We start from the raw sequence: 26,844 nt of genomic DNA on the forward strand, positions 1-26,844 counted from the left end.
GGTGGGGTCAGATCCACCTCTGTCCCCTGTCCCCGCTAGCCCAGAGCACACCTTAGCAGGTGTGTGCAGAAGGAATGGATGGGTGGGTGAAGGAGAGGGAATTCATTCCCTCTGTCAGCAAACATCTCTGAGCACCCTCTGCAAGCCAGGCAGATGGGGTCCCTGCTCAATGAGTCAGAGGAGACTGAGGGCAAGGAAATATTCAGATAAATTCATAGCCCCATGCCGGGAAGTAGACAAGAGAATATAAGAGAATGTTGGGATAGAGAGGGACTCAGGGAGAGCATGTGTTTCAGTAGGTGGCTGTGGACGGTCCCCCGGAGGAGGGGGCAGCTTTGCTGAGCCCAGTAGGAGGAAGAGGAGGAGGAGGCCCATCCATGGGAAGCAATGGGGGAAGATTAATCTGGGTCAGTGGTTCCCAAACTTGAGCACATGTCAGCACCACTCAGGGGGCTGCCTGAACAGAGCACGCCCACCCCCAGTGTCTCTGACTCGGGGCCTCCGGGATGGGCCCCGAACACACATGTCTAATGAGCCCCCAGTGACGCTGATACTGCTGATCCAGGGATCACACTTTGAGAACCAATTTGACATGGGAACAAATCTGATATGTTTGAGTAACTGTATGTGTTTGATGTATTTCTCTAAGAGTGAGTGAATGAGTGAATGAATGAATGAATGAGATCCTGGCTTCAGAGACAGAGGTCAGAGCCGCCACCCACAGTCAGGACTTAGGTTGGGTTCCGCCGTGCCCAGCCCCTGCCCTTCTCTCCAGCCACTTCCCACATCCCTGCCAAGAAGGCCATCCACAGCCACCCCCACCTTCTTTCCAGGAACACTGGGCTCACCCTGCAGGGGAGACAGTGGGGATGCAAGAGATGTCACAGCCACCTGGACACCAGGCACCTGCTCCTCTGGTAGAAGTGGCCCTGATGACCACCATCCAGCGCAGCCCAGAAACCCCCGAGCCCCTCAGAGAGATGCATGTGGGTGCTGGGGCTGACGGTCTTGGACTCCACTCCGACCCTGACCTGGTCCCTCCCAAGCTGAGTGACCCTGGGCAAGTCACTGCTCCTGTAAGAGGGGCCCTGACTCCCCCAGCCTCAGAGGGTGGTTGTGAGATTAGAGGGAATGCATTGAAGGCCCTTGACTCCCAGCAGGCACTCACTAAAGGGGGCTCCTCTCCCACCTTTCCCTCCTGCTCAGTCCAGGGGCTCTGGCTCCTTCAGGGAGGACCATAGTCTGCCTTCCCACCCTGGCAGGTGCTGCTCAAGGAGGGAAGAAAAGAGAGCTGACAAGCTAATGGATTTTATTATTCGATCCTCACAACTTGCTGTGAAGGAAAGGCAGGAAAAGTTTATCATGACCCCATTTGACAGATGAGTAAACTGAGGCACAGAGAGATGAAGTCACTTGCCTAAGGTTACAGAACTTGGTCTTCTAACCCTGCCACTTTGGCTTCAGTGGGGGTGGGGGAGGGGAAGGTGGTGGGGTGAGGGAGCCCCCCCACCCCAGGCCTGAGACAGAAGTGAGAGGAACTTACCTTGGGCCCTGGGGGTCCACTCGGGCCCTGGAATGAGAGAAGAAGGGGTGTTAAACGTGATCCCAGACAGGGCTCCCGGGCTGTCTTCCTTAGCATCCTTGTTTTATAAAGGGTGATACCAAGTCCCAGAGGGCAGGCAGGGCTGTCTCTGGAACCCGGCTGTGCCACACATTTGTATCTTGGACAGAAATCTGCTTTAGATCTCAAGCAGTGACAAGTGGACTGCAGGCTCCCTCCCAGGGGTCTGGGTCTGTGAGAATTCTGCTGGGGCTGGAGTCCTGGCCCATCTGCTCCCCACAGGTGGTGGGGGGGCAAGAGTGCAGGTGTGCACACACATACAGCCGCACACCCAACCCCGATGTGGGTGTGTGTGGGAGAGGGGCTTCTGGGCCTGGAACCACGGTCCTGCCAGCCTGGACCTCTGAAGTGCCCTGGATACTGACCGTCTCGCCATCTTGTCCAGCTTCTCCTTTGGCACCCTGAGGAGGCATAAGAGGAGAGCAATGAGGGGAGGCAGGGGCTCACAGTTGACTGAGCCCCCATCTCCCGCCAGACCCTGGGCTGGGGCTGCAAGTACATTTTGTCCTCACCAAACTTCTGAAAAGTGGGCATCACTGTCCCCACCCCACAGACAAGAAAGTTGAGACTCAGGGAATTATATGCCCAACATGACAAGGAATTGGTGAGCCAATTGAGTAGCTTCCCTGACAGGGGACCCTGGTGGCAGTTTGGTGGAGGTGCCAGCTCTGCATTGGAGGGAAAGTACAGGTTGGAGCCCCTGGGTGAAGGAAAGAGGCAGTACAATGAGATTTGGCCTCCGGTATTGGGGTTAGGACTATGGGAGGACAACTGAGGCTTAGTTAGTAGGAGAAAGAGAGAGAGAAGTAAAGAAAAAACAGAGAGATAAAAAGAAAGAGAGACTGAGAGGGAGAGAGAGAGAGAGAGGGAGAAGAGGTTGGTAGAGATCTGCAGAGACAGCAGCCTCATATGGGTCTCCGGGTGTAGATTGGGACTGAGACTATAACCAAGGTTAGGGTCAGGGTCTATGAATCTATGTGGGGTTAGAGTGTGGGGATAAGAGCTGGGTCAGAGTCTGTAGGGGTGAGAGTTAGGGTCTGGATAACAATCTGAACTGGGGGTGTGGATCTGGATTTGGGAGTGAGTTTGGGGTCAAGGTCTAAATTGGGGTTAAGGACCTGGTTAGTGTCAGATTTAAGGTGTGACTGGAGTAAGAGTCTGGGTGGGTGTTTGGGATAGGGCTAGGGTTGGCATTGATTCTAGGATCAGGGTTTGGAGTTTTGGTAAGTACAGAACCACGTCCTGGGTGGTCCAGCTCCATGCTCTCTCTTACCACTGGGCCTGGTGCTCCCCTGGGGCCATCTTTCCCAGTGTCGCCAGGAGGGCCCCGGGCCCCAGGGGGTCCTGGGGGCCCTGGAGGCCCAGCAGCTCCATCTTGCCCTTGATCTCCCTGGAAGAGATGGGGCCCAGCATGACTCTGAGGCTGAGGGGAAGGGGTTCTGGCCTCAGAGAGAGGCCTCCCTAGATGGGCGGCCAGATGCCTTCACCTTCCCAGCCCTCGGCAGGCTCAGAGGAAAGGGGTTTGTTATTGGGCCTCTTGCCACTTCTTGGTGGCCACACAAAGGGACAGGTCCCTATACCTCTGCATAAGAGGCCAAGAGGATCTTGTACACTCCACGGCATGCTCCATGTCTCCAGCTCTCAGTGCCTGAAGCCCAGCTACGGTGTTTAGGTGAGAGATGAGACACACTAGGTGTGGGACAAAGCACAAGTGCCCAACCAGCGCCCTTCCTTCTGGAATGGGGACTGTAAGCCTCCTGAAAGACCTTCCTGGTCGGTCAGGTCCTGCTTTATTAAGTGATAGAGGCACACTCTTGGGCATTTGTCCCAGATAAACATAAACATGTTCACACAAAAGCCCATACATGAATGTACACAGCAGCTTTATTCATAATAGCTCCAAACAGGAAACAATCCAAATGTCCTTCAATGGTGAATGATTAAACAACTGGGGTACATCCATGTCATGGAATACTGCTCAGCAATAAATAGAAAGGAACAAAGTACTGACACATGTAGCAACTTGGATGCATCTCAAAAGATTTATGCTGAGTGAAAAAAGCCAATCTCAGAAGTTGGCTACTAGATGACTGCATCTACATGAGATTCTTGGAATGCAAATTTATAGAGATGGAGCACAGATTAGTGGTTGCCAGGGGTTAGGCATGGGGGCAGGGAGGGAGGTAACTACAGCTATAAAAAGATAGCAGGAGGGATCTTTGGGTGGTGGTTGCACAAATCTCAAGGGTGATAAAATTGCATGGAAATAAGTAGACGCACAAATAAGTAAAATGGGTGAAAATGGAATAAGGTTGGCAGATTATATCAGTGTCAATTTCCTGGTTGTGAGGTTGTACTACAGCAATGCAAGATGTCACCATTGGGGGAAACTGGATGATGGGTACACGGGGTATTATTTATTACAACTGCCTGTGAATTTTTAATTATCTCAAAAAAAAAAAAAAAAAAAGAGCGACAAAGGACCACACCATCTCTCTCATGCAGCACCAAATCCCTCACTCTTGGCAGTGTTAGTAATGGGTCAGACCTCAGGCAGCCAGAGCCCTCACCTTGTGGCCCCACCTGCAAGGAGGAGAGGAGGAGAGACCACAGTGCCCCCAGCACTTCCTGCTGCCTCAGTGGTGCCCGCCCAGCACTGGCTTAGGGCACAGTAATGTGGCACGTCTGGCTCAGTGCCAGCAGTTCCTAACCTTCCTGTCACCAAGAAAGGAAGAAGCCTTTTGTGGATTGGGCCCCTGCTGTGTGCCCAAGCGCTGAGGAGTGAGGCCTACCTGGAGGTTATCTCACCTAACCCTGCGACCACCTGGCCAGGGCACTGCTATTGTCCCATTTTACAGATGGAGTAGCCAGTGGTCAGAGAATGTAATCGTTTACCCAAGGTTACAGAGCTAGGAAAGGCACTGTCTCCTCTGACCACTGAGGCAAGAGTCTCTTTTAGACAGCATTTTTCATCTGTGACCCCACGATATGAGAGAACTTGGTTCTCTAGACCACTGCACTTAAGACATAGCTCACTTGTTTTCCTAATTAAAAAATTAACTGAAGCTCGCAATGTCCACCATGCAGATCTTCTGATCAGTCTGACTCAGCCAGGGTCCTGACCAAGAAGATAGAATTCCAGCCAAAAGACAATTGAGTTTGGTAAGGTCACCCAACCAGAGTGGCAATAGTGGTGGGTCATTCCTGTCTCATTTTACACTGTGTTAGGAATCAGTTGAAGATACCCCACCCACTGCTGCTCCTTTAATAGCTCAAGGGCTCAGGGTGGGAACCACTGGCCTGGAAGCTCCTTACCAAGGCAGAAAATAGGTGTAGATACTTGAGCAGGTTCTAGAGGAGGTTTAGGGTCTTCTCCTGAGTTACTTGGAATGAGGCTGGTCAGCCTCCTCCTCCTCCTCCCACCAGGATCGGATGGCTGAGGTCTCCCCCGGGAATGTGGGGTGAGTCGAGGGGAGTGTACACACCAGCAGCCCAGACTCCGCCAGTCTACCTTGAGGATTCGGCGATTGTACACGTGATGGTCTCTACTTATAAATCCTGGACTGAGCCTCGGGAAAACCATCTAGTTGGCAAAGAGGTGTGTGATGAGAAAGGCAGGAGGGTGATTTAGAAATGACCAGGCTATTTCTGGAGGCAAAACCACTTAACCCCACCTGGAGAGAGGAAGCCTGGTCATTGGAAGTGGCGGAACACATTCTCCAAACATGGGTGCTATCCTTGCTCCCATCCCACGGGCTCCTCATCAATGGGACCTTGCACTCCCCCAAGAGCTGGAGTCCATTTCTCCACCCTCTTGACTTGGGCGGGCCCTGTGACTGCTGTGACCAATAGAATGCAGTGGACGTGCTGCTGTGTCCGTTCTGGAGGTAGCTCTTAACTGGTCTCGTGCTGCTTAGAATGCTGCTCTTGGGAAGCCCCTTTAGGAAAGCCCCCACCAGCCTGGGGAAAGCCTGAGCTGCACAGAGATCCACGAGTGGGCATCCCCCGCTAAGCTCCCCACCAAATTGCCAAGACTTGCTTTGTGGGGCCCAACCAGCAGAGGTCTCCTCTCTGCTTCAGCCTCCGTTGAGGAGAACCCTGGTTCAGAACAAGGCACTTCTGGGTGCCTGGACTCAGGGGGCATGAAGGGCTAGAAGTGGGCTGGACAGAGACTCTGATCTACTGTTCCCACTTGGGGTGCCGGGTGCCCACTTTCCTGATTGCCATGAATCTTCACCTCAGTGGCTTGGGGTCAAGGATGTCATCCCCATTCACAGTTGGAGAAACTGAGTCTTAGAGGGGAAGGTGACTCACTCCAGGTCACTCAGCTGGTAAGTGGCAGAGCTGAACTCTGGGCTCAGGGCTGCTGGCTACATCCACAGTCTTCCCTCTTCCTGGGTGCCAGCTGCCCTCAGGAAGATCAGCCTCCAGTCTGGGCCCAGTGCCAGCCCCACTGTCTGCCCATCTACGGTGATAAGGGTGACTGGATGTCTGCCAGAGAGTCCCTGTCTGTGCAGGGGATGGCAGCCTCGGCCAAATCAAGGTGCTTGGGGCTTCCACCCAGCGGATGTTGAAGTGAAAACAGGCAGCGAGATAGACCACGGTTGGGGAGGGGCTGCTTGCTCATTTTTTTCTGTGATAAGCATAGGGATCCAGAAGAAACGCTAGGTATACCTTATTATGATATGAAACAAACCATGTGGGATCAGGGGAGGGTCTTGCTCAGTTCTTACCCGGGGGCCAAAGTCTCCTGGTGCACCCTAGGAACAAAAAACAGGGTGATACATCACCACTACTTTTATTACTACTTCACATGTGTGGAGCATTTACTCTGTGCTCAGTGCTTCATATACACAGTCTCACTTCATTCTAAGAAAAAAAACATAAAGGCTCTATGTCATCTCCATTTCCAATGAGGAAACTGAGGCACAGAGAGGCTAAGTAACTTCCTCAAGGTCACACAGCTAGCAGATCCAGGGCTTGGAGCCAGGTGGTCTGTTATCTATTGGCAGCCCCCAGACACAGCAGAGTGGAACCCCCGAACCTGGGAATAATGAGGGATGATAATTGATTTACTGTTTTAAGTCACCAAGTTTTGGGGCAGTATGCTATGTAGCAGTAGATGCCAAGACTTCAATTTCTCTCTGTTTTCAAAGCCCCTACCTTAATCATTTCTATGACTCGGTGGCATCAGCCAGAATTGGCAAGAAGGCAATCACTGTACCTGCCAACTGCACGAGTGTCTCATCATCTACAAAGAACATTCAGACGTTTACCTCACGCAGTCTTCCCCATGAGAGGTTGGTTTTAATTTACAGATGGAGAAACTGAGGCCCAGAGAGCTGGGTAACTTGCCAAAGGCCACACAGTTGGTGGTGGAGCTGTAATGCAAACCTGAGGCTCTGAACACCAGATCCTGTGCCTTGCTCAGCCCTGAGGGTGGACCGGAACACTGGCTGCCCTGACCTATGTGGGCCACATAGCAGTGGTGCAGCCCAGCCGCCCAGCCCTGCCCTGCCCTGCCTTAGAAGTGCCCTGTCGGTTCTACCACACCCAGGTCTGTTATGGCCCCTCCCTCCCCTGACTCCACTGTGGGACACACAGGTCTCCCCTCTCTCCTGCTCCCCTCCAAGTCACTTGGAGTTCCCAGCCCTCCAGGAGTCTGACTGTGACATTTAGTGCCAAATGTCAGGGAAGACCTTCTCACAAAGGGCTGCAAAGGGTTAGCTCTCTGCCATTTGTTTTCCTGGGTGGGTGTCCTCCCCACAAAGAATGCCATCAACAGTCAGTGTTCAATTCCACAGGCTCTTCTGGCACCTTCCCCTTTTCAGGATTGATTATTTTGGAAACTCGTCATTCTGGGTAGACTGTGCTTTGAGTTTTGTTACACTCTGGTGCCAGGAGAACTCGGATTCAACCCTCCAGGTACTTTAAATTGTCAAATGTAAGCCTTGTAACCATTTTAGGAGGTAGGCACCACTAGCCCCACTTCACAGATGAGGAAAGTAAGGCTCCAGGAGGGGATGTAACTTGCCCAAGGTCACACTCTGGAGCTGGGGTTTGAAGGCAGATTTCTGGCCTCCTTTATCAGCCTACTGCATCTGGACAGCTTCCAGCATCACTTACCTTTTCTCCTTTGGGGCCTGGAAGTCCCTGGAGAAGGAAGATAGAGAAAGAACAGGAGTGAGTGAAGAGCACTAGGCTAGCCCCCTTCTGTATTCCCTGAGGCTTTGAGGGCAGAAGGGCCTGTGAGGCTGAGCAGAGCTGTGGGCAGCTGAGTGAAAAACATACACGCCTATCAGCCTTTATGAGGGCTGCCTGTGCTGGCCCCAAGGAAGCTCTGAACCTCAGTGCTCACCACAAGGAGGACAGGAGACTGGGGTGGTCATTGGCATCCTCTCTGGACAGGGGCACATGTGCTAGTCATTTCCCCCAGAGAACAGAGCCCTCCCTGCTCAGCACCCGTTGTGCCCAGGTACCAGTGAGGAGGTCACTGTCTTCACAGTCTGGGGGTGTGTGGATGTGGAGGTGGCTCCCTGCAGGCCATGATGGCTGCCATCACTCTCTGGCTGCAGGGAAATGTGTCTCTTTCAGTTTTGCCAAGTTACCAGGACTTCTAGGGAAGCTGGTCAGGTCACACACAAGGCACCAACTGTGGAGCTCAGAGACCCCGGGGTGGGGGCCAGGCTGCAGTGGGCCAGCTTGGGGTTCACACTCTTGGTCAGGGACCTCGATCACTGGCCTCCTTCCCAAAACATCCATGTCCCCTTCAGGTAGTGATGGATTCGCTCATTCACTCATCCATCTAGGTAGTGGGTTCTTTCTTCCCCTTTAATGATGCACTCATCGGTCAGCTCTTCAATCATTTGTTCATTCATTCATTTTTTTCACTCGCTTGTCTGCTCAGCCATCATGCATTTATCCATCCACTAACTCATCTACTCTTCCATGTATCCAACTGTGTGTACAATTCATTACCTCATTTGACTCTTCTTCCATCCACCCATCCATTCATCCATCCATCTGTCCATCTGTTCATCAATCTATTCATCCATCTGTCCTTCCTTCCTTCCATCCATATCCAATTATTCATTTTATTATGCTGTCTCTGTGTGCATCTTATTCATTCTGCTAAAGATGCCAGTGGACCATATGCTTCTGGTCCAGGTGTTGAGAACTCTTCAGCCTGATGTCCACCATCTAAGTCTTGAGACTGTATGAGGGGATGCTTTGTGCCTCATGTGGGGTCTGCTGGGAGGGCCTTCTGTGTTTTGAGGGCTGACTGGGCACCAGGGACAGTGCTGTTCACAGTTCTTTGCATCCCCAGCATCCCTGTGGGGAGAGTTAATATGCCTGTTTGACAAACAGAAGCCTCAGGCTGGGGAGGTGAAGAGGCCTCCTCAAGGCTGCACAGTCAGCAGGTGGTGGAGCAGGATTTAAACTCAAGTCTGATGGTCAAATAGCTTCTCTCCATGCTAAACCAGGTTCTTAGTGGCCCTTCTCTCTGGCATCCACGGTAACTCCCAACCCCAGGGGCAGCCCCATCCCAGGACCACCTACAACTGCCCTGTTATCACTTACGGGCTTGCCATCCAGACCCAGTGGTCCCTGGAAAACGAGAGAGAGAGAGAGAGAGAGAGAGAGTGAGAGAGAGAGTGAGAGAGCACAGAGGTTACACACAGGAAAGGCATTTCTTCTGTGTTTTTCAACCCAGAGGCACAATTGAGTGACAAGAGACCAAAGCCTGCCCCGAGCCCATGGTCTTGGGTACATTTCACGTGGACTCAGGGTGGGGGCATCTCTGTGCTGTTTGTTGTCCAGAATCCCCTCCTCTGATAACAGAGCCCGTTTCTTCTCCAAAGCCACCCCCATCCACCCCATAGGGTTTGGACATGTGACCATATTCCCTCGGCCAGGGTGTGTAGTTCAGGTATGAGTGTCATGCCTGGGACTTTGAATGGTGGAGCTTTAGAAGAAATAGGATTCTTTTCTCCTGATGGGGCTAATCCTGGAGCTCCTGGGGGCACCACATGGCTTGAGAAAGAGCCAACAGAGAGGAAGGCAGAGCTGAGAGACAGAGAGAAAGGCACGCAAAGGGCCTGAAGCTGAAACTATCTCTGCATACTTCTTTCTGTTTGTCAGCGAATACATTTCTTTCCTTAAGCCAGTTTGAATTGAGTTTCTGTCACTTGTAACTTGTTAGGGACTGAATGTGTCCCCCCCAAATTCATATGTTGAAACCTAACCCCCAATGTGATAGTATGTGGAGGTGGGGCTTTTGGGAAGTGATTAGGTCATGAAGGTGGAGCCTTCATGAATGAGATTAGTGCCCTTATAAAAAGGACCCCAGAGAGCTCTCTGGCCCTCTCTCCCCAACATGTGAGAACACAGTAAGAAGTTGAAAGTCTGCAGCCCAGAAGAGGGCCCTCACCAGAACCCGACTGTGCTGGCACTCTGATCTCAGACTTCCCAGCCTCCAGAACTGAAGAGATAGATTTCTGTGGTTTATAAGCCATGCAGTCTATGGTACTTTCTTAGAGTAGCCTGAACTAAGACATAACAGGAAGAGTCTTGAAAGCTCTTAGCTCCCTGCACTGCTGTGGTCTTTGAAGGCAAAAGTCAAATAATACAAGGGTGGGTCTAGAGAGCTGGGGCCTCTCAGTGGTCTGGGGGCTTTGTGGTATCTTCAGACGACTGGTGACCACTGCCCAAAAGCTCCCACTGTCCACCCACCTGACAAAGCCTCACTGGATTCCTCTATACCCTTGTGGAGGTGTAGAGGAATCCAATGGGGGTGCCATGGACTGGGTCCACCTGCCTGCTGGGTCCAGTGGTAAACAGCCAGTTTCCCTGGCTGGGTCTCCAGACTGCCCTGGCCGACAGCCATCTGCAGATTCCCCAGATGCTGTGAGAGCGACTGCTCCTTGGTACCCTCACTCAAGGGCCTCACTCCAGGCAGGAAACCAGGGCAATTCTGAAAATTGGTCTCCTAAGTGCTTCTGGCCATTCCCTTCACATTCAGTTGAGGGTCTGGATGTCAGGGTGATGGCCTGGGGGCAGCTAGGGTCCCAGAAGAGGGGGAGTGGGGCCATTCCAAGGTCTTGGGGGCCCAGGCTCTGGGGGCTCCTGGTCAGGTGCAGTTTCGGTCCCCGCCATCTGCAGCTCATCAGAAGCTGTCCTAGCCGGCCTGTCTCCTTGGGCCAGCTCCTGGCTGTCCTGACCTGGATCCGTATGAAAAGCATTTTCCCTTTAGCAGTCCTCTAAAAGTAGGTCCTGCCCCTCATCTACCCCCCATGCTCAGGCCCTGCTAGGCCTCCTCAGGGCCATGTCCCTCTGGGCATCTCTATGGGGGACCCCTCACCCTAGCCCTCTCAGCTGCCATAACACAGAGGGCCCAGTCCCATCCTGGGTCTCTTCTGGGGGCTATTGGTGGCCTCCACACTCTGCCTGAATCACAACAGAAGCCCTGTGTAAGGAAGGTCTTATCACACCCATCTTACAGAGGAGGAAACTGAGGCCCAGTGAGGGGAAGGCCTTGCCCCAGGCCATGCAGCCAGAAGAAGTGGGGGCTGGAGCCGACATGGCAGGCACTTCAGTTCTGTGTCCACACTACACTCAAGCCGCGGCAGTGGTCTTGCCTGGCCTCTGGCCACTTTCCCCTCTTGTCTGCCCTTGCATGCTTCTGTTCAAACCTTCCCTGCTCTGTACCATTGCCCACTGGATCTCGCCTGCCCACGGGCCCCCAGTCACCTTGTCCAGTGTGGTTGCCACTGCAGACTCTGTGCCCAGGCCCTGCATGTGTCTGTCCATCCTGCTGACCTGAGCCCAAACACAGTGCAAACTTTGCCGCTCTCTATTCTGCATGGATTAAAAAAAGCCATAATGCAGATGGAAATTAAAAAGAGACTAAGATGCAGTTTAGAACTAAGTAAAGCTCCTTCCTTTTCAAGAAGTAACAAGTGTTGGTGAGGATGTGGAGAAAAAGGAAGCCCTGTGTGCTACTGGTGGGAATGTAAATTGTGCAGCCACTATGGAGGTTCCTCAAATAATAAAAAATAAAGCCACCTTATGATCTAGCAATTCCACTTCAGGGTATTTATTCAAAGAAAATGAAAACAGTAATTTGGAAAGATATCTGTACCCCCACTGTAGCATTATTTACAATAGCCAAGACATAGAAACAACCTAAGTGTCCATGGATGGATGAATGGATAAAGAAGATGTGGTACACACACACACACACACACACACACACACACACACACACACACACACTGGAATACTATTCAGCCATAAAAAAGAATGAAATCTTGCCTTTTGCAACAACATGGATGGAACTTGAGGTGCATTATGCTAAGTAAAAAAGTCAGGCAGAGAAAGACAAATACCACATGATCTCACTTATATGTGGCATCTAAAACAAAACAACAGCAAGAAAACCCACGCTCCTAGATACAGAGAACAGATTGGAGGTTGCCAGAAGGAAGGGGGCGTGGGTGTGGGTGTGGGTGTGGGTGAAATGGATGAAGGGGTCAAAAGGTACAACATTCTAGTTACAAGAGTTCTAGGGATGTAATGTACAGCAATGAGGACTCTAGTTTACACTACTGTATTGTATACTTGAAAGTTGCTAAGAGAGTAGATCTTAAAAGTCCTCATCACAAGAAAAAAAACAAAACAAAACAAACAAAAAAGGAGACTAAGGTGCAGCTTAGAACTAAATAAAGCTCTTTTCTTCATATGTCAGGAGGGAGAACACAGCAGGCCTCACTGCTAAGTCACCGGCAGCAGCTGCGACATGAGCAGGCCTCGGAACTGGACAGCGTGATGAGTCCAAGGTGTCCCTGATAAAGGCCAGGACACAGAGCAGGGTTCGCTTTGGACTTGACTCTGCATCCCTCACGGGGTTTGCCCTTGCCACGGCCCTGGGAGACGGGTACCATGCCCCCTCCTGCAGATGAAGAAGCTGAGTCAGTGGGATTGTCCAAGGGCTTGAAATAGGTTCCACTCCCTATGGAGTGCTCCCTCTTCTGCAGCACAGGGTAGTGGGGGTGACAGATGGCTGTCCAGGGAACCTAGGGAGAAGGTTCATAGGCTTTGCCTTCTTTCCAGGATTCCTGGTACATCTGTCTCCCTCACTGAGCAGACCCTCCCTGGGCAAGGGCTCCCTGGACCCTCTTTCACTTTGACCCTCTGCCAGGGCCAGTTCCAGCTGACGTGAAGCATGCAGCGCCATGGTGCCCTGCTTTTCTAGAAGTGTCCACTGCAGAAGGGAGCCCGAGGATGTTGCCTTGGCTTTGACCCCAGAGGGGAAAAAATCAGTGCCACCAGCTGTCTCTGAGAGCGTTAGACCTCAGCTGCCCCTTCCTGAGAGTGAATCCTGCCTTCCAGGCAGGATGCTCCCCTCTGCCAACTCCAAGACTGTCCTCGATGGCGCATTGATGGTGCAGCCTTGGTCCCCAGCTTTCTCGTTTGTGAGAAGCCCTGTAAGTGGCAGAAAACCAAGTTTCCCACCCAGGGCCCTGCCTGTATTTGGGATCACAGAGCCCTTGCCCCAGGTCTTGGAGTTTTAAAAACATGAATAAAGTCTGTAGTTTCTGAATAATGGCAAGAAGGGGCATTAAGAGCAGCAATCTTGGAAACGCCCATCGCAGGGCTGAAGGAAAGTCACCTCGAATTCCCTGGGAACCCAAGATTGGAGCTGTATGTGGCTAGATATGATGCCAAGAAGATTCCCTTGGCAAACACAGAATGCCCACGTGCAAATGTTTAGAGACCAGAGGGTGCTGGCCCAGTCTTGTGGGTGGAGCTGACCCACAGCCATGGCCTTAGTCTGAGGAGGTGGCTCTGGGCTCACCTCTGGTGACACCTAGGCAAGAAGGCTGTGCCCAGGCCCTTGAATTCTCTCTCTGGGGAAACAGCTGACCCTTGGAGAGGCTGATAGGTGACCAGTGGTGACCGGGAGTCACTGAAGAGGGGACTCACAGAAGGGTTGGGTGGAGGAGGAAACAGCCTGGCTTTGGAGTCAGATGGACCTGCCTAGCTCTGGGGCATGATTCTGACCCCTCTTATGCTGGGGGAGGTTGGGCCCTGGGCTGTGAACCTTAGAGGATGGGCCTTGCCTCTACATACTGCCTTTCCCAAACTGGTGTCCAAGGAACAGTGTCTTGCAGGGTGTAACAGGCTTGCCTGGGGAAGGGAATACTATGGTCAAATAAGGGGTTACACCCTATGAAATAGGTTTCTTTCCTGCAAGATTTGCCTGAGCCATCATTCTGCTTGTGGGTCTCCCGGAGGGCAATGTTCCCAGCCTCACTGGGCTCTCTCATCTCAGGGCCTGGCTGAGTCCTAGCAAAGCAACTCTGATGGCAGGCTGTGTGGACCATCTATGAACCAGGTGTTTCCATGTGTTGGAGGGAGGCCCAAGCCTGGCTCTGGGTGCTCTGAGAGGAGGGAAGGGTCAGGGGCTGGTCAGATGGGAGCCAAAGACAAACATGGGGTGGGTACAGTAGTCAGGCTGGACCAAGGCAGGGCAAGGTCTAGGCTGAGTGCCCCAGCAGCTGACAAGCTGGTTCTGGGAAGCCAGGCCATCTGGACGAGCAGAGCCCCAGACTGGGTGGAGGTATGGCCTTGGTGGCATGGGGTCTTATTCCATCAAGGCAGCCCTCCCCTTCCCCCGACCATCAGCCGCTCCAGCTTCCGCTCCCCCTGGGTCGCCTACCAGAGGAGCGGAAGGAACGACACTGGGAAGCCCATGGAGTGAGGGCAGGGCTTGGGCCTTCCCTGGGTTCAGATCCCCTCTCTGAGCCTCAGCTTCCACAGAATGGGTGATCCTGAGAGTCAGACGCCACAGCACTATGCCTGGAGGTGCTCGGTTCCTGCCGGCTGCCTCCCCTGCCTGATCAAAGCTGTGGAATTCACCAGAGGTTTTCATCCCCTTCTGCCCTCCACGAAGCCCCACAGCTGTTTACAAGCCTGGGTTCTGCTTTAAATCACTCCTCCCTGGTGCAGATCAGTTGAGCTCCAGGATGCTTTCGGATGTGTGGAAGCAAACAAAACCCTGTGGTGCGCTGAATCGCACGCCAGGAGGACAGAGCCCCCGTGCTGGCCCATGCCCCTTGCCTCGCTCAGGGACCTGAGCAGCCCAGAGCCTCGGTTTCCTCAGCCGTAAAATGGAGGTCTTGTCCTTCTCTCAAATGACAAGTTCAACATGGGTCCCAGGTTAGTCTCCTTTGTCTCCTCTTTCAGAGCAACCCAAGTCATGAGACCCTACAGGGAAGTGGACACAGAGGTAGAGTCTGCACTGGCTCTCGGGTGGGCAGTGCTGGGGAGGGATCTTTGTGTGGCCTTCCTAGTGGCTGGCAATGGGACGCCAGGCTGTGCCACTGCTGTCATCTCTTACCTTCATGGGTTTGCTCCCTCCCTCTGTCACCCTATTGGTTATTTCCTAAGCAGGGTTCCATGGAGTCATCTTCTGAGAAATATTAACTACTACGGCAAAAGAGGGGAGGTTTCTTGGGGAAGTAAGTATGGGCCATGGAGTATGCCGACTCCATCACTGGAACAAAGCCTTGGAGGAACCCTGAGGCAAAGAAGTGTCAACCATTTCCTCTGTACAGGGCTGGCTGGTTCTGTTCCTCCCTGTCAGCTATGGCTCAGCCCTCCCAATTGGCAAGAGTATCTGTTGAACTGAAGTAAATCAGTACACTGGTTGTGTTTAGAGGGAGACAGGAGTAAATGCTCAGACTGGCCGGAGCTGGGTGACTATCTTGTTTTCTGGTTGTAATTAATGCTGACAGCTCCCCTTGGGGAATGGAGCCCTCCAATGCACCAGAACAGGGCCCCTGGATGAGGGGGCTTACCAGGATTATCAGTCCAGGGCCCAGTAATTACGGCCCAGACGTTGACAATTCATCAAATTACAAGGCTGTTGGGGCCTGGGGTCCCAGCCTGGGGCGTGCACATTCCTGTGCAAAGGCTGTCTCATTAGGGCTGTCCAGTGGGCAAGGGGGTGGGTGGGAAGCCCCCTTGGGCAGGTCAGCACCATGTGGTTCTGATTTCTCAGGCCAGGCTGTTTGTACACACATGGGCCACAGCAAGACTGTCCGGGCTTAGCAATTTCCCAGACTTGAATTCCACCGTAGGGTAAGGGAAGAAAGGACCCCCAATTTTTACGCCCAGCCTGGCTGCAGCTCGTGCCTTGGTGGTGGCACAGGGTTCCTCCTGGGGATCCCCTTCCTGGGATCTGGGGCCCTCTGTAGAGTGGGCTCTGCAGTCACCTACTGCATCTAACTCATAGCAAGCTGTGAGGGCTTTAGCTTGGTGGGGACCTAGGAGCCTGCCGAGGTCAGAGCCCTGCCCTTCACTTGCTCCTTGGCCTGCCCACGCTGCCCCCTTCCACTCCTCGTCTGTACAGGAGAGGGCAGGGCTGGCCTGGAGCCAGGTTTGGTTTGGTCCATGCACTTAAAAAAAAAAAAAGCAAAACTAACCAAATTAATTGCAACATTTAAAAATTGTGACGTTTCACATAAACATCTGGAGTATGGACTTTCCTTGAAAAGTTGAAGATCTTGCACCCTGGGTCCACGTGCTTGGCAATACCTGCTGGGTCAAGTGTTCCTTTAGCTGGGCACTGCCCCAGGGCTACAGGCTCCACCCCACCCTAGTGCCTCACACCTGGCCTGCTATCCTGCTGAGGTGACCTGCCAGCTCTGTAGGGGCATCTGGGTTTGTAACCCTTGGCCTAGAAAATCTCTAGGTCCCTTTAGGTCTATGATTCTGTGAGGCCAGAAAGCCAGTTGGCTTCTATTCTGCAGAGAGGGCACGCTCAGTGAATATCTTGCATATGCACTGGAAGCAATTACATGTATGTCTGTTATACATCATGGCTAGAAGAGATGGTGTTATGCCTTTGAATTGATCCCAAACTACCTGCTTAAATTACACATTTGCCTGTACATGATTACCCTGTTAGGTATCATGAAAAATTGTTCCAGGGTGGGGTGAAGGGTAGTGACGGACCTGACTCCCATTGGGTGTGGGAGGATGGAAGCTGGATCAGTGAATGGAGCTTGTCTGCTGAGAGCTGCCTCTAGCCTGGTATCTCCAGCTCAGGCACATGGGGCTGGTCTGATGGAAGGCAATGGAAATAGCAGACAGGCTGAGGCACCCATTTTGGTGGCAGCCTCTGCTAGGGTGAAGATCTAGCAGGATGGATCAGAAGGGTGACAGTCCCATTGTGGCTGGAACTACATGATGGAGGCAGTCTAAAGGGGAGTGGCCTGCCTAGGACAGCCCAGCTCAGGCGGTGGGACTGAGACACAGCATTACCAAGACACCAGGGGACAGAGTGACTGAGAGAACTCATAACAGACACAGAGGCGACAGCGGGTGCTCTGCAGGGACCCCTGATGCCCCAGGCCACGCTCCTGATCTGCCCTTTTGCCCTGAGCCTTAGTCTGTGGGTCCACTCGCCTGCTTCCTCCCATCCTCACTCATGTTTGAATTTCCAGCATCTCTGAAACCCTGGGCTTTGGGGTAGGCCCTCTTTGGTTTCCATGGATGACACAATTGTCACCCACTGTTCATGGATTGGTTGGAATCCTTAAGAATCCAAAGATTTTGTATAAAACTTGTATTTCTAGCTTCTCTCTTTTTTTAAAAAATAAACTTACGTCTTCCTTCTGCCCTCCCTCCTTCCCTCCCTCCCTCCCTCCCTTCCTCCTTCCTTCCTTCCTTCCAGGCTGCGTTGGGTCTTTGTTGCTGCGCGCGGGCTTTCTCTAGTTGCGGCGAGCAGGGGCTACTCTTTGTTGCAGTGCGCAGGCTTCTCATTGCAGTGGCTCCTCTCGTGGAGCACGGGCTCTAGGCGCATGGGTTTCAGTAGTTGTGGCATGTGGGCTCAGTAGTTGTGGCTCACGGGCTCTAGAGCACAGGCTCAGTAGTTGTGGTGCATGGGCTTAGTTGCTCCGTGGCATGTAGGATCTTCCCAGACCAGGGATAGAACCTGTGTCCCCTGCCTTGGCAGGCAGATTCTTAACCACTGCACCACCAGGGAAGTCCCTCCAGCTTCTCTTGATATGTTAGGAGATGTGGTAATGATCGACCTGCTTGGGCTGAGCTGCAGCACCCCCTTTAGATGGGCATGTATCCCCCCAGTTCATCCCAAGCCCAACTTTTCCTTACACTCTCCTGCACCCAGCCAGTTTCCCCTATTTCTTCACCTGGCTGGCCCCTGGAATGTATCAATGAGCTTGTGAGCCTGCAGTTCTAGCTCTGAACCATCTCTCCAAACCACGTCCACATCCAGTCCCCCACTCACCCCTGCCTAGGACTTGGCCTCTCTTCTGGACCAGTCTCCACCAGCCTCCCTGCCTCCTATCCCCACATGCCCATCCTTCCTACACAGCGAAGGAGCGGGGGTCATTCTGATTGTTTTGTTTTTACCCGGCAGACCTTGGAGTGAACTGCTTAACTTCCCTGGAGCCTGTTTCCTCCTCTGGAGAGTGGGTGTGGTGTGGATGGAATGGTTTCCTATAGATGACAGTGCCCAGCCTGGAGCTTGGCACACAAAAGGGTTGAATGAGTGTGACTGTAATGTGCTGGGCCAGTTTTGGGGTAAGAATCCAGGAAAAGGGGTAGAACTAAAAGACATACACATTTGCCTTCTCATCTGGATGTCACTGACCCTGAGCACAGCCCTGTTAGGCAGGTGCCATTATTACCTCCATTCCACAGATGAAGAAACTGAAGCTTGGGGAGGCCAGGCATGGCCATCTTGGCCTGGGACATAAGCCTAAATCTCCTGCCTAAACCCCGCACGCTTCCCACCTCACCATCCCTCTCTGGCTTCGTCAGCACCTAATACAGCCTCACCCCCACCCTCAGGGCAGAGTCGCAGTGCCCCTTGGCCTGACATTCAAGGACCCCTCCTCTGCCTCCACGGTCCTCCTTCCAGACTCACGTGTAACCTCTGAGAAGTCTTCCTCAACTCCCCCTCATTCCACATAGTTCCTCCGTTACTGACCCTCTGCTCTGTCTTCCCAATGCCTCCCCTCCCCACTGTGACTGTCCCCGAGGCTCCAGTGCCCACTAGAGGCCTGGCTCTGAGGGATGTCTGTGAATCTTTGAAGTGCCCCCTTCCCCGGCTGGGCTCGTGCCATCCTGTCCCACTGAGTTTGGGTCTAAGTAGCCCAAAAGGGAGGACCCATTAGTGGAAGAACCCGCTCTTGTACGGAAGATGACCCACTGGGGCCAACCTCTCCCTAGATGTCCCTCCTGAAAGGTGGGTATGCAGCCCTGGCTTGTATACCTCCAATGACGGGGAACTCACTGCTTCCTGGGCAGCCTGATAGGTTTGCAAAGTTTTTGTTTAAGCCTGGACCTTCCCAGGTTGGATGCTACTGCAAGTTCCCTCCACCTTGTGGTCCCTTAGGGAAGCAACCACTTGCTCAATGAAGCTGGGTACTCCATGGCTGCTGGCCCCTGACCCCACTCTCCTGTTCCCTCCCAGCCTGGCCTGTCTTGGGTGTACCCTCTCTCTGGACATTCCCCCAAAGCTCCCATTTGTCAGCCCCTACTTGGCCTTCCGACCTCAGCTCACACCTCCCTTCCTGGGAGTCGGTACTCTTTGACTCCCACCAGGCCAGGGCCAGGTCAAATACACTCGCAGCAACCTGTTGTTCCTTCCTGGCCCTGAATTTTGATTCTCTCTCCCACTCAATCACAGCCTCCACGGGGGGAGGGACTCCAGATGTATTTCTCACTAATTGTATCCCAAATGCCAAACAAAGTGCCTCATACATAGTGAGAACACAGTAAATATTTGTTGAGTGAACCAGCTGTCAAGGGAACTCTTATATGAATGAATGTCCAGTTTCCTACTGATGCCTGTGCCTGGCCTGGGAGCACCAGAGGGCACTCTTGACCTGTTGACGGCTGTCATAGGCACCCACTGACTCCTGCCCCCTGGGCCACATCCTGGGAGCTGGGCACTGGGGACACTCAAGGGCTCCCCCTGCTGGGGTCAGTGATCATCACGGTGGCAAGAACTGTCACTGAACCCAGCCTGTATGTCCAGTGTTAGGGCTCTCATGGAGTCAATTACCTGGCTCCCCCAATGGCTGAAGAGGGGTTAGGGACATGCCTGAGATCACACGGTCTGCGGAGCCCCAAAGCCCACTCTCTCTTCACTGCATGGGCAGGACAGGGGGCCAATCCCTGATTTCAGGAGGAGCTGGGTGGACCAGCTTCATACCCCAAATAACTGCTTTCTCTCAAATCTATTTACTTGGAAGACCTGAGTTTGTCCCAGTGGCTTAGTGCAGGTCTGTGAACATGTTCTTCCTGTGGGGGGAGGGGGGGAGGGTGCTTTGCTGCCTGGGGGAAGTGGGAAGAGGGGCCAGCAAAGATGTTGTCACAGTCACACCTGCAAAGGGCAGGACCAACTTCTGCTGGCCCTCCATGGCCTGTCCCTGCTGATAGCAATCCCAGAGCTGGATGTGGGAAGATGGCACCTCCCTCGGAGCTTTGTATCTGGGGCTGGGGGCTCCCGGGCCACTGCCAGGACGATGCAAAAGGCTGCCGAGGGTAAGCAGGGCATCTGGGAACCGGGGGCAGGAGCAGCAGCTCAGCCCTCTGGTCCTTTGGTTGCCCCACATGTGACACTTGAGGGACATGGTATGAAGCATGGGCCCAAGGCAAGGAGCCTGGGTGAAGGAGCACCTGTCCTGGGCTTTCGAGGGACCCTGGGGAGGAGGGAGGAAAGGCCAGCACGGTGGCCCTTTCCCTGGGGCCTGGCTGTGGCTCCCCAAGGTTCCAATCTGGGGGCCATTAGTGGGGCTTGGAAAATCTGCTTTCATCCCTTCCCTGCTCCACCCAGAATATGGGGAGATGGGGAGAAGCACTGCAAGGCTCAGATGAAAATGAGATATAGGATGTTGAAATCTAAAAACAGATGAATTTGGGATATTACAGATGAATCATTTAACTAATTATATTATTACAATCAAAGCTGTTTTTGAACTATGAGAGTGCAAAAAAGCATATGAATGTGTGGTGCCCTGTGGTCCTTTTTTGTTCACTTGATTAACTCCAAACAGTCTGAGTTATTCATTGCAAAATTGGTCCCAGGCAGAGGCCCTGTCTGATATCCCACATTTCTGCTCAGAGCTTATGCTGTCCCCCGGGGCCTAGGCTGTCGATGCCCCCATGACTGATTCTGGAGATGACGTGCAGCTCTGCCTGGCCCCCGCCTCACCCCAGATAGGTGGCGCTTGGGGAACTGGGTGCTGCCAAGCATGAGGAGTTCTGGCTCTGGTCCCTCACCTGTCAGAGCCAGCCTGCAACTCCCGCCAGCCCTCATTTCTCCAGTCTGCCCCTTTTACTCCATCCTTACTGGGACATTCTTATTTCAGTGCCTGATATTATTGTAGCTGCCTTCTACCTGGACCCCCTTCCTCCAGTCTCTGCCCTGTAGCCAGGGAGGCCTTTCCAATATACACTTCTGCCCACACCCCTCTGGGTGGGTGGGGGCCCCTCACTCAGCATCATCTTCCCGCCTTTCCCTGCCCTCCCTCAGAGTCACTGTCCACTGGCACATGGGACCACATCTCACCCCCTGCCGTTTACATTGTGCCTGTGCTGGTGCTGCATGGAATGCCTCCTACCTTGTCTTCATGCCAAACTCCTACTCATCCCTCAAGACATGTCCCAACTGTCCCTCTTCTATGAAGCCTCCCCTTGTCCCAGGCAGAGTTAGCTCCTCCTTCCTCTGTGGGGTCCGAGGCCCTGTCTGGATGCATTACAGCCTTACCCACTGTGCCATAAATGTCTCTGTGTGGGAAGGTCTAGGGAGTCTTCAGGGGGAAGCCAGGCCCCATGTGCTTGTCACTGTGAGATCTGGAAAAGTGGCATGGCCACTCTAAGCTTCAGTTTTTCAGTCCACAAAATGGGCACAAATCATCATGTCCAGGGATATGATGTACTTTGAAACTGTGAAAAGCTGCACAGATCCAATCCCTAATGTTTTCATCCAGGCCAAGCCTCACACTGCAAATGTGGACAGAAGGGCTAAGTGACTGCCTACCAGCAGGGGTGGAAAGGGACTTGATCATGGCTGTGGTCTCTTTGCTTCACTCAGCTGCTCCTGGCCAGGGAAACGGAATTGGACATTTCACCACGAGGGGGACCCTAATTTCTAATAATCGCTATGATACAGACACATGGATGAGGAATAGGAAAGAAGGTGGAATGAAGAAATTTTCTTCTTCATTTAAGTTGGAACTGGTTTTCTGCTTTTGTTTGTTTGTTTGTTTTTTTAATGGAAAGCAGGAAAGGGTCTTAACAATTTGATAATGGGGGTGGAATGGGGAGAGAGCTCCAGGGCCAGATAAAAATAGGGATGAGGAAGAGAAACAGAAAATTCACCCCAAATAATCTGTTTCTCTGGGTGGTGAGAGGAGAAAGACCCTTCTGCCAATGCACAGACAGTCTGAGCCCTGGTCTGCTGCCACAACCTGCTTACTGATAGGGTGGCTGGTGTGATGGAGAGTCTTCAGGCTGCGTGCTAATCCGGGCTTTGCCATGCAGGTGGGCCTTGTCTCTTGGCCAAGTCCTATCAGTGTCTGAGCCTAGCTTCCTCCTCTGTCCAGCAGGGCCGAGACCATCAGTCTCCCAGGGTGGGAATGCGGGCAATCATGCCCCCAGCAAGCACTTGGTCTGTGCACTTGTTCCCAGGCCCGTTGGAAAGGCTTCTGGGGGATGAGAGTGGACAGTCCTTTTTTCTAGCTCCCTTGGGAGGAGAGAGACTCCCCACCCTTGTCAAGGCAGCTGTCTCTGTGGACAGGTAGTTTCTGTAAACACAGAGCCAAGTTTCCTTGGCCTCCTGCCTGGGTCAGCCTCTCACCGTGGCCTATAAGATTCTATCCCACACAGCCTTGGAGACCTCTCTGACTTCCCCTTCTACCATTTCCTGGCACTTGCTCGCTCACTCGAGCCACATTGGCCTCGCACGTACCCTGGACACACGATGCTTGTTCCTACCTCATGACCTGTGCACTTGCTTCTTCCTCTGCCAGAAGCATTTCTCAACCCCCCTCAAAGATTGCTACATCTTTTCATCATTTAAGTCTCACCTCAAATGTCATCTTCCCCAAGAGACTTCTGATTATTTAATCCAAATTATACCCACCCATCCACCCAGTCAGCCCTCTCATCATGTCCCCTGCTTTATTCTCTAGCACATTTTACTGCTTGAAGCTATCTTGTTGGCTTATTACTTGTTTGTTTCTCTCTTCCTCACTACAGGGAGGGGCCTTGCCACTCCTGTTTGGTGCTAGTCCAAAGACCCAGAAAAGCACCTGGCACAGAGACAATGACCGATAGTGTTTCTGAAGTGGGCATGCTCCCCCATTCCAGGGCCTCTGTACCACTGGCCCTCACTGGGTTTCATCATTTCTATGTACCTCACAACCTAATACTCTCCTCATACATTCAAATACACACATCTTAAGCCCTGGAAGATTTACCAAATACACATTTTTCAAAAGTGTTTGAATTGTATTCTGAAGGTGTAAAACAAACGCGAAAGTCACTAAAGCTCAATGCTGAGTCAAAAAAGTCCAAATACCAAAAAAGAGGAAATGTGAGGATTTCGATGTTGTAAATAGGAGATGATGAGACTTTTTCTGTGCCAAAGTCAAGATGTAGGCAATACTGAGCCTTGCGTGACAGACAGGTCTTTTCATCCTAGAAAGAAGCCACATTTTGGAGTGGAAAAAAAGAGTTTGTGAGAAGAAACCTCTAGGAAGGTCACAGTGACCCCAAGTTGTCCCTCCCTCTCTATCCCATGGTAAATTGGCTGTTGGTCCCCCTCCCCCATAGCTCCCCAAAGGCTGCAACTGGGTCTGATTCTTTTTGTGCTACCCTAGTACACAACACACCTTCTGTATTTGTTGAACAGAGCCGAGCCCGCTATTTATGAGATGGCAAAATCACTTTATCAACATAAATGCTGATTACTACCCCCTAATGTAAAAATGCTGGGCCCAGGGCTCCTCTGCAGGTCCCATCTTGGACTGACAATGTTCTGAGTTCAAAATTCTCCCGTGTGTGGCTGATTGCATGATATCTGCTGTCCCTGGATCAACTGGAATCTGAAAGCTCTCAAATGCTGGTGATCTCTTTAAATTCTATACCTGCAATTCCAAGTTCTACCACCAGATGGCAGTTAGAATTACACAATATTTATCAACACTAGTTTAATCTCTGAGACCGTGCTTCTAATGAAAATACACCCTAAATTAAAACAAGATACATACATATATCCATAAATTTTTAACTTATGTTGTCATAGATTTAAAAGTATAATACCCATGATTGGCCAGGGCTTGGGGCAACATGCAGCATTCATGTGCTGTTGGTGTGAATGTAAATTAGCACAGCTTCCGGGGGGGCCATTTGGCAGTACACATCAAAAGCCTTAAACATGTGCAAACCCTTTGGGCCAGCAATTCAACTTCTAGACATTTATTCAAAGAAGATAATCATCGGGCTTCCCTGGTGACGCAGTGGTTGAGAGTCCGCCTGCCGATGCAGGGGACATGGGTTCGTGCCCCGGTCTGGGAAGACCCCACATGCCGCGGAGCGGCTGGGCCCGTGAGCCATGGCCGCTGAGCCTGTGCGTCCGGAGCCTGTGCTCTGCAACGGGAGAGGCCACAACAGCGAGAGGCCCGTGTACCACAAAAAAAACACCAAAAAACAAAAAACAAAAAAAACAAACAAAGGAGATAATCATGGAAATAAGCCTAGATTAATTCCCACGACGTTGACTACAAGGGTGAAAGATGGTCAATATAAATAATATAACTTGGAGACTGGTTAAATCAATTATATATGTGATAAAATGCTATGCAGCAGGCTTCCCTGGTGGTGCAGTGGTTAAGAGTCCACCTGCCAATGCAGGGGACACAGGTTCGTGCCCCGGTCCGGGAAGATCCCACATGCCGCAGAGCGGCTGGGCCCGTGAGCCATGTCCGCTGAGCCTGTGCGTCTGGAGCCTGTGCTCCGCAACGGGAGAGGCCACAACAGTGAGAGGCCCGCATACCGCCAAAAAAAAAAAATGCTATGCAGCTATTACTTTCTATAAGAATTCTTAATGATGTGGAAAAATCTCATGCTATATTAAGTGGAAAAAAATAGGCCACAAAAACGTATGTCCACTGTAATCCCATTTTTAGAATAATAACTATAAAAACAAATTTGTACACAAAAAGTATGGGAAGAACAAATGCCAAAATATTGAGAGGACTTATCTGTGGGTGGTAGGATTATGGACAATTGCTTTTTCCTTTTTTGTGCTTTTCTCTATTTTGGGAAGGTTTTATAAAAAACATGCTTCTTTTGTCATCAGCAGAGAGCTATTCATGAACCCTTGGCAGCAGAAAAGCACAGGCTGGCCTCTGTACAGGGAGGCTGTGGACAAGGTGACCGAGGCCCTTTTCAGTCCACAGCCTGCCCCACGGACATGCTTAGCTCCTATGGCCCTGTCCCCCTACAGCCCCTATCGGGTCCATATATGGACCTGGTTTCAGCTGGTCTCCTTACGGGGTGGGGGGCCACACTGGATTAATCCAGAACATGAGGCCGGCACAGTCTCTACCACAAGCATCCTGCTTGACTCTTTTCTTGCTCTTACTTCCCTTTAGGAAGTGACATGTTTTTAGCACAAAGGAAAAACAAAACAAAAAACTCCCTGAAGCTGGTCTTGAAGTTTAGTTCAAGAAAAAGAAAGGAGCCCCCAAAACTTTTTCTAAAACTGACTGTTCAAAGCCATTTTCCTTTCCAAATGCTGCCAATGTGTGTTGGTGGATCAGAATGATTTCCTAAGCCTGTCTTTCCTTCCCTCGAGGTTTTATGGGGTGAGGAAAGATAGAGGTATTATCAAGGGGCTGCCACCTGCCATACTGCACTTGGGCTCTGCGTGTATTCCCCCCTTTAAGTCTCCAACTCTGTAGATGTGATCTCCCCAGGTTCTAAGAGGCCAAGTACCCAAGACCGCACAGCTGAGCCAGGATGGGACTGGGGTCAGACAGACTCAAAGTCCGTGAATACACAGTACATGAGGTGCCTCTCAGGTGGCCAGGCCCCTCGTGCTGCAGGGGTTGCCCTAACCCTGGGATGAGCACATGGACCCATCTGTCAGCAGAGCTTGGGCTGGGAGCCAGGCCCTCCACAGGCTGAGAGAGCTGAATTTCAGCTTAAAACACATGGGCGCCCCGAGGCTACAGAATTCCCTCCCAACCTCTGCCTGCCCACATGGGCCTGCTTCCCTCCTTTGGGGAAAGCCAGGCGGAGTGTCACTTCCACCCTGTATCCCTCCACCGAAGGGACAGCTTGTGCGGCCTGATGGAACAAGGGTGCTTGGAGGCACACAGCTGGGTGAGTCGGCTGGCTCCTGGCACTGGAGGCACAAACACCTTGAACTCAGCAGCAGGCAAGGCCAGCCCAGTCAGGGAAGATGCCCAGATCTGTGTGGAAGTGGAGTTGTATGCAAACTGGGGTGCGCGACCTCAGGAAAAGGGGCAACCCAGCCCTGGGGTAATTGTGGGTATGATACCAGCTTCTCCTCACCCCTCACCGGGCCCAGCCTTCTCAGGGCTGCCAAGTGATGAGAAGCTTAAGGGGCCAAGGGCGTGGGCTGCCAGCGCTGTCTGCAAACGGGCAGTGGGGAAGGCTTGCTGGGCCCTAACCTGCTCCCTTCCCAGAAAGCTCCCAACTTCATACCAGGTGGACACACTGCATGCACATCCCTCCCTTGGCCTCCCCACCCCAAATTCATAGAGCCCTGTCTCTGACCCAGGCTCAGTGCCAAAAACCTCATACACTAAACACCAGGCTTAATTCCCTGACAGCCCTGTAATGGCCTTAGTCACCTGACCACCATTTGCTGTGACCTCACTTTACCTAAATCCCAGCTCTCTTCTTCACATGGAAGGAAACAGATTTTAGGGCTGCTGAGGGTCTTGCCCCCAGCTTCACAGCTTGTGAGGGGATTCAATTCCCAGCTGCCTAACTCTGAAGGAGGACTCCTACTCATCACCCACAGAGCCTGCTGGCCACCCCCCAGCCTGCTCCGTCCTGGGAGGAAGGGCAGGGATGGTGGCAGAGGGGAAGAAGCTCTGTGGGAGGTAGACTGGACCCCTGGCATCTGGTCTGGAGTCCCCTGA

At 52.3% G+C, this 26,844-nt stretch overlaps 1 protein-coding gene across 1 annotated transcript in view; it reads right to left on the reverse strand.

Annotated features, from left to right (window-relative positions):
- COL23A1 (collagen type XXIII alpha 1 chain) overlaps positions 1-26,844 on the reverse strand; it is a 321,989-nt gene that overhangs the window by 16,340 nt on the left and 278,805 nt on the right. Inside the window, exons 4-8 of the mRNA XM_029216844.1 lie at positions 7,748-7,774; positions 6,355-6,381; positions 2,895-3,011; positions 1,987-2,022; positions 1,544-1,570 (exon numbers count right to left, since the gene is read on the reverse strand). Of these exons, the coding sequence (XP_029072677.1) occupies positions 1,544-1,570; positions 1,987-2,022; positions 2,895-3,011; positions 6,355-6,381; positions 7,748-7,774 (234 nt within the window). The remainder of the gene's footprint in view (positions 1-1,543; positions 1,571-1,986; positions 2,023-2,894; positions 3,012-6,354; positions 6,382-7,747; positions 7,775-26,844) is intronic.

Source organism: Monodon monoceros, unplaced genomic scaffold, assembly GCF_005190385.1.
Source record: "Monodon monoceros isolate NGI ecotype Baffin Bay Population unplaced genomic scaffold, NGI_Narwhal_1 Super_Scaffold_12, whole genome shotgun sequence".
Taxonomy (NCBI): Eukaryota; Metazoa; Chordata; class Mammalia; order Artiodactyla; family Monodontidae; genus Monodon; species Monodon monoceros.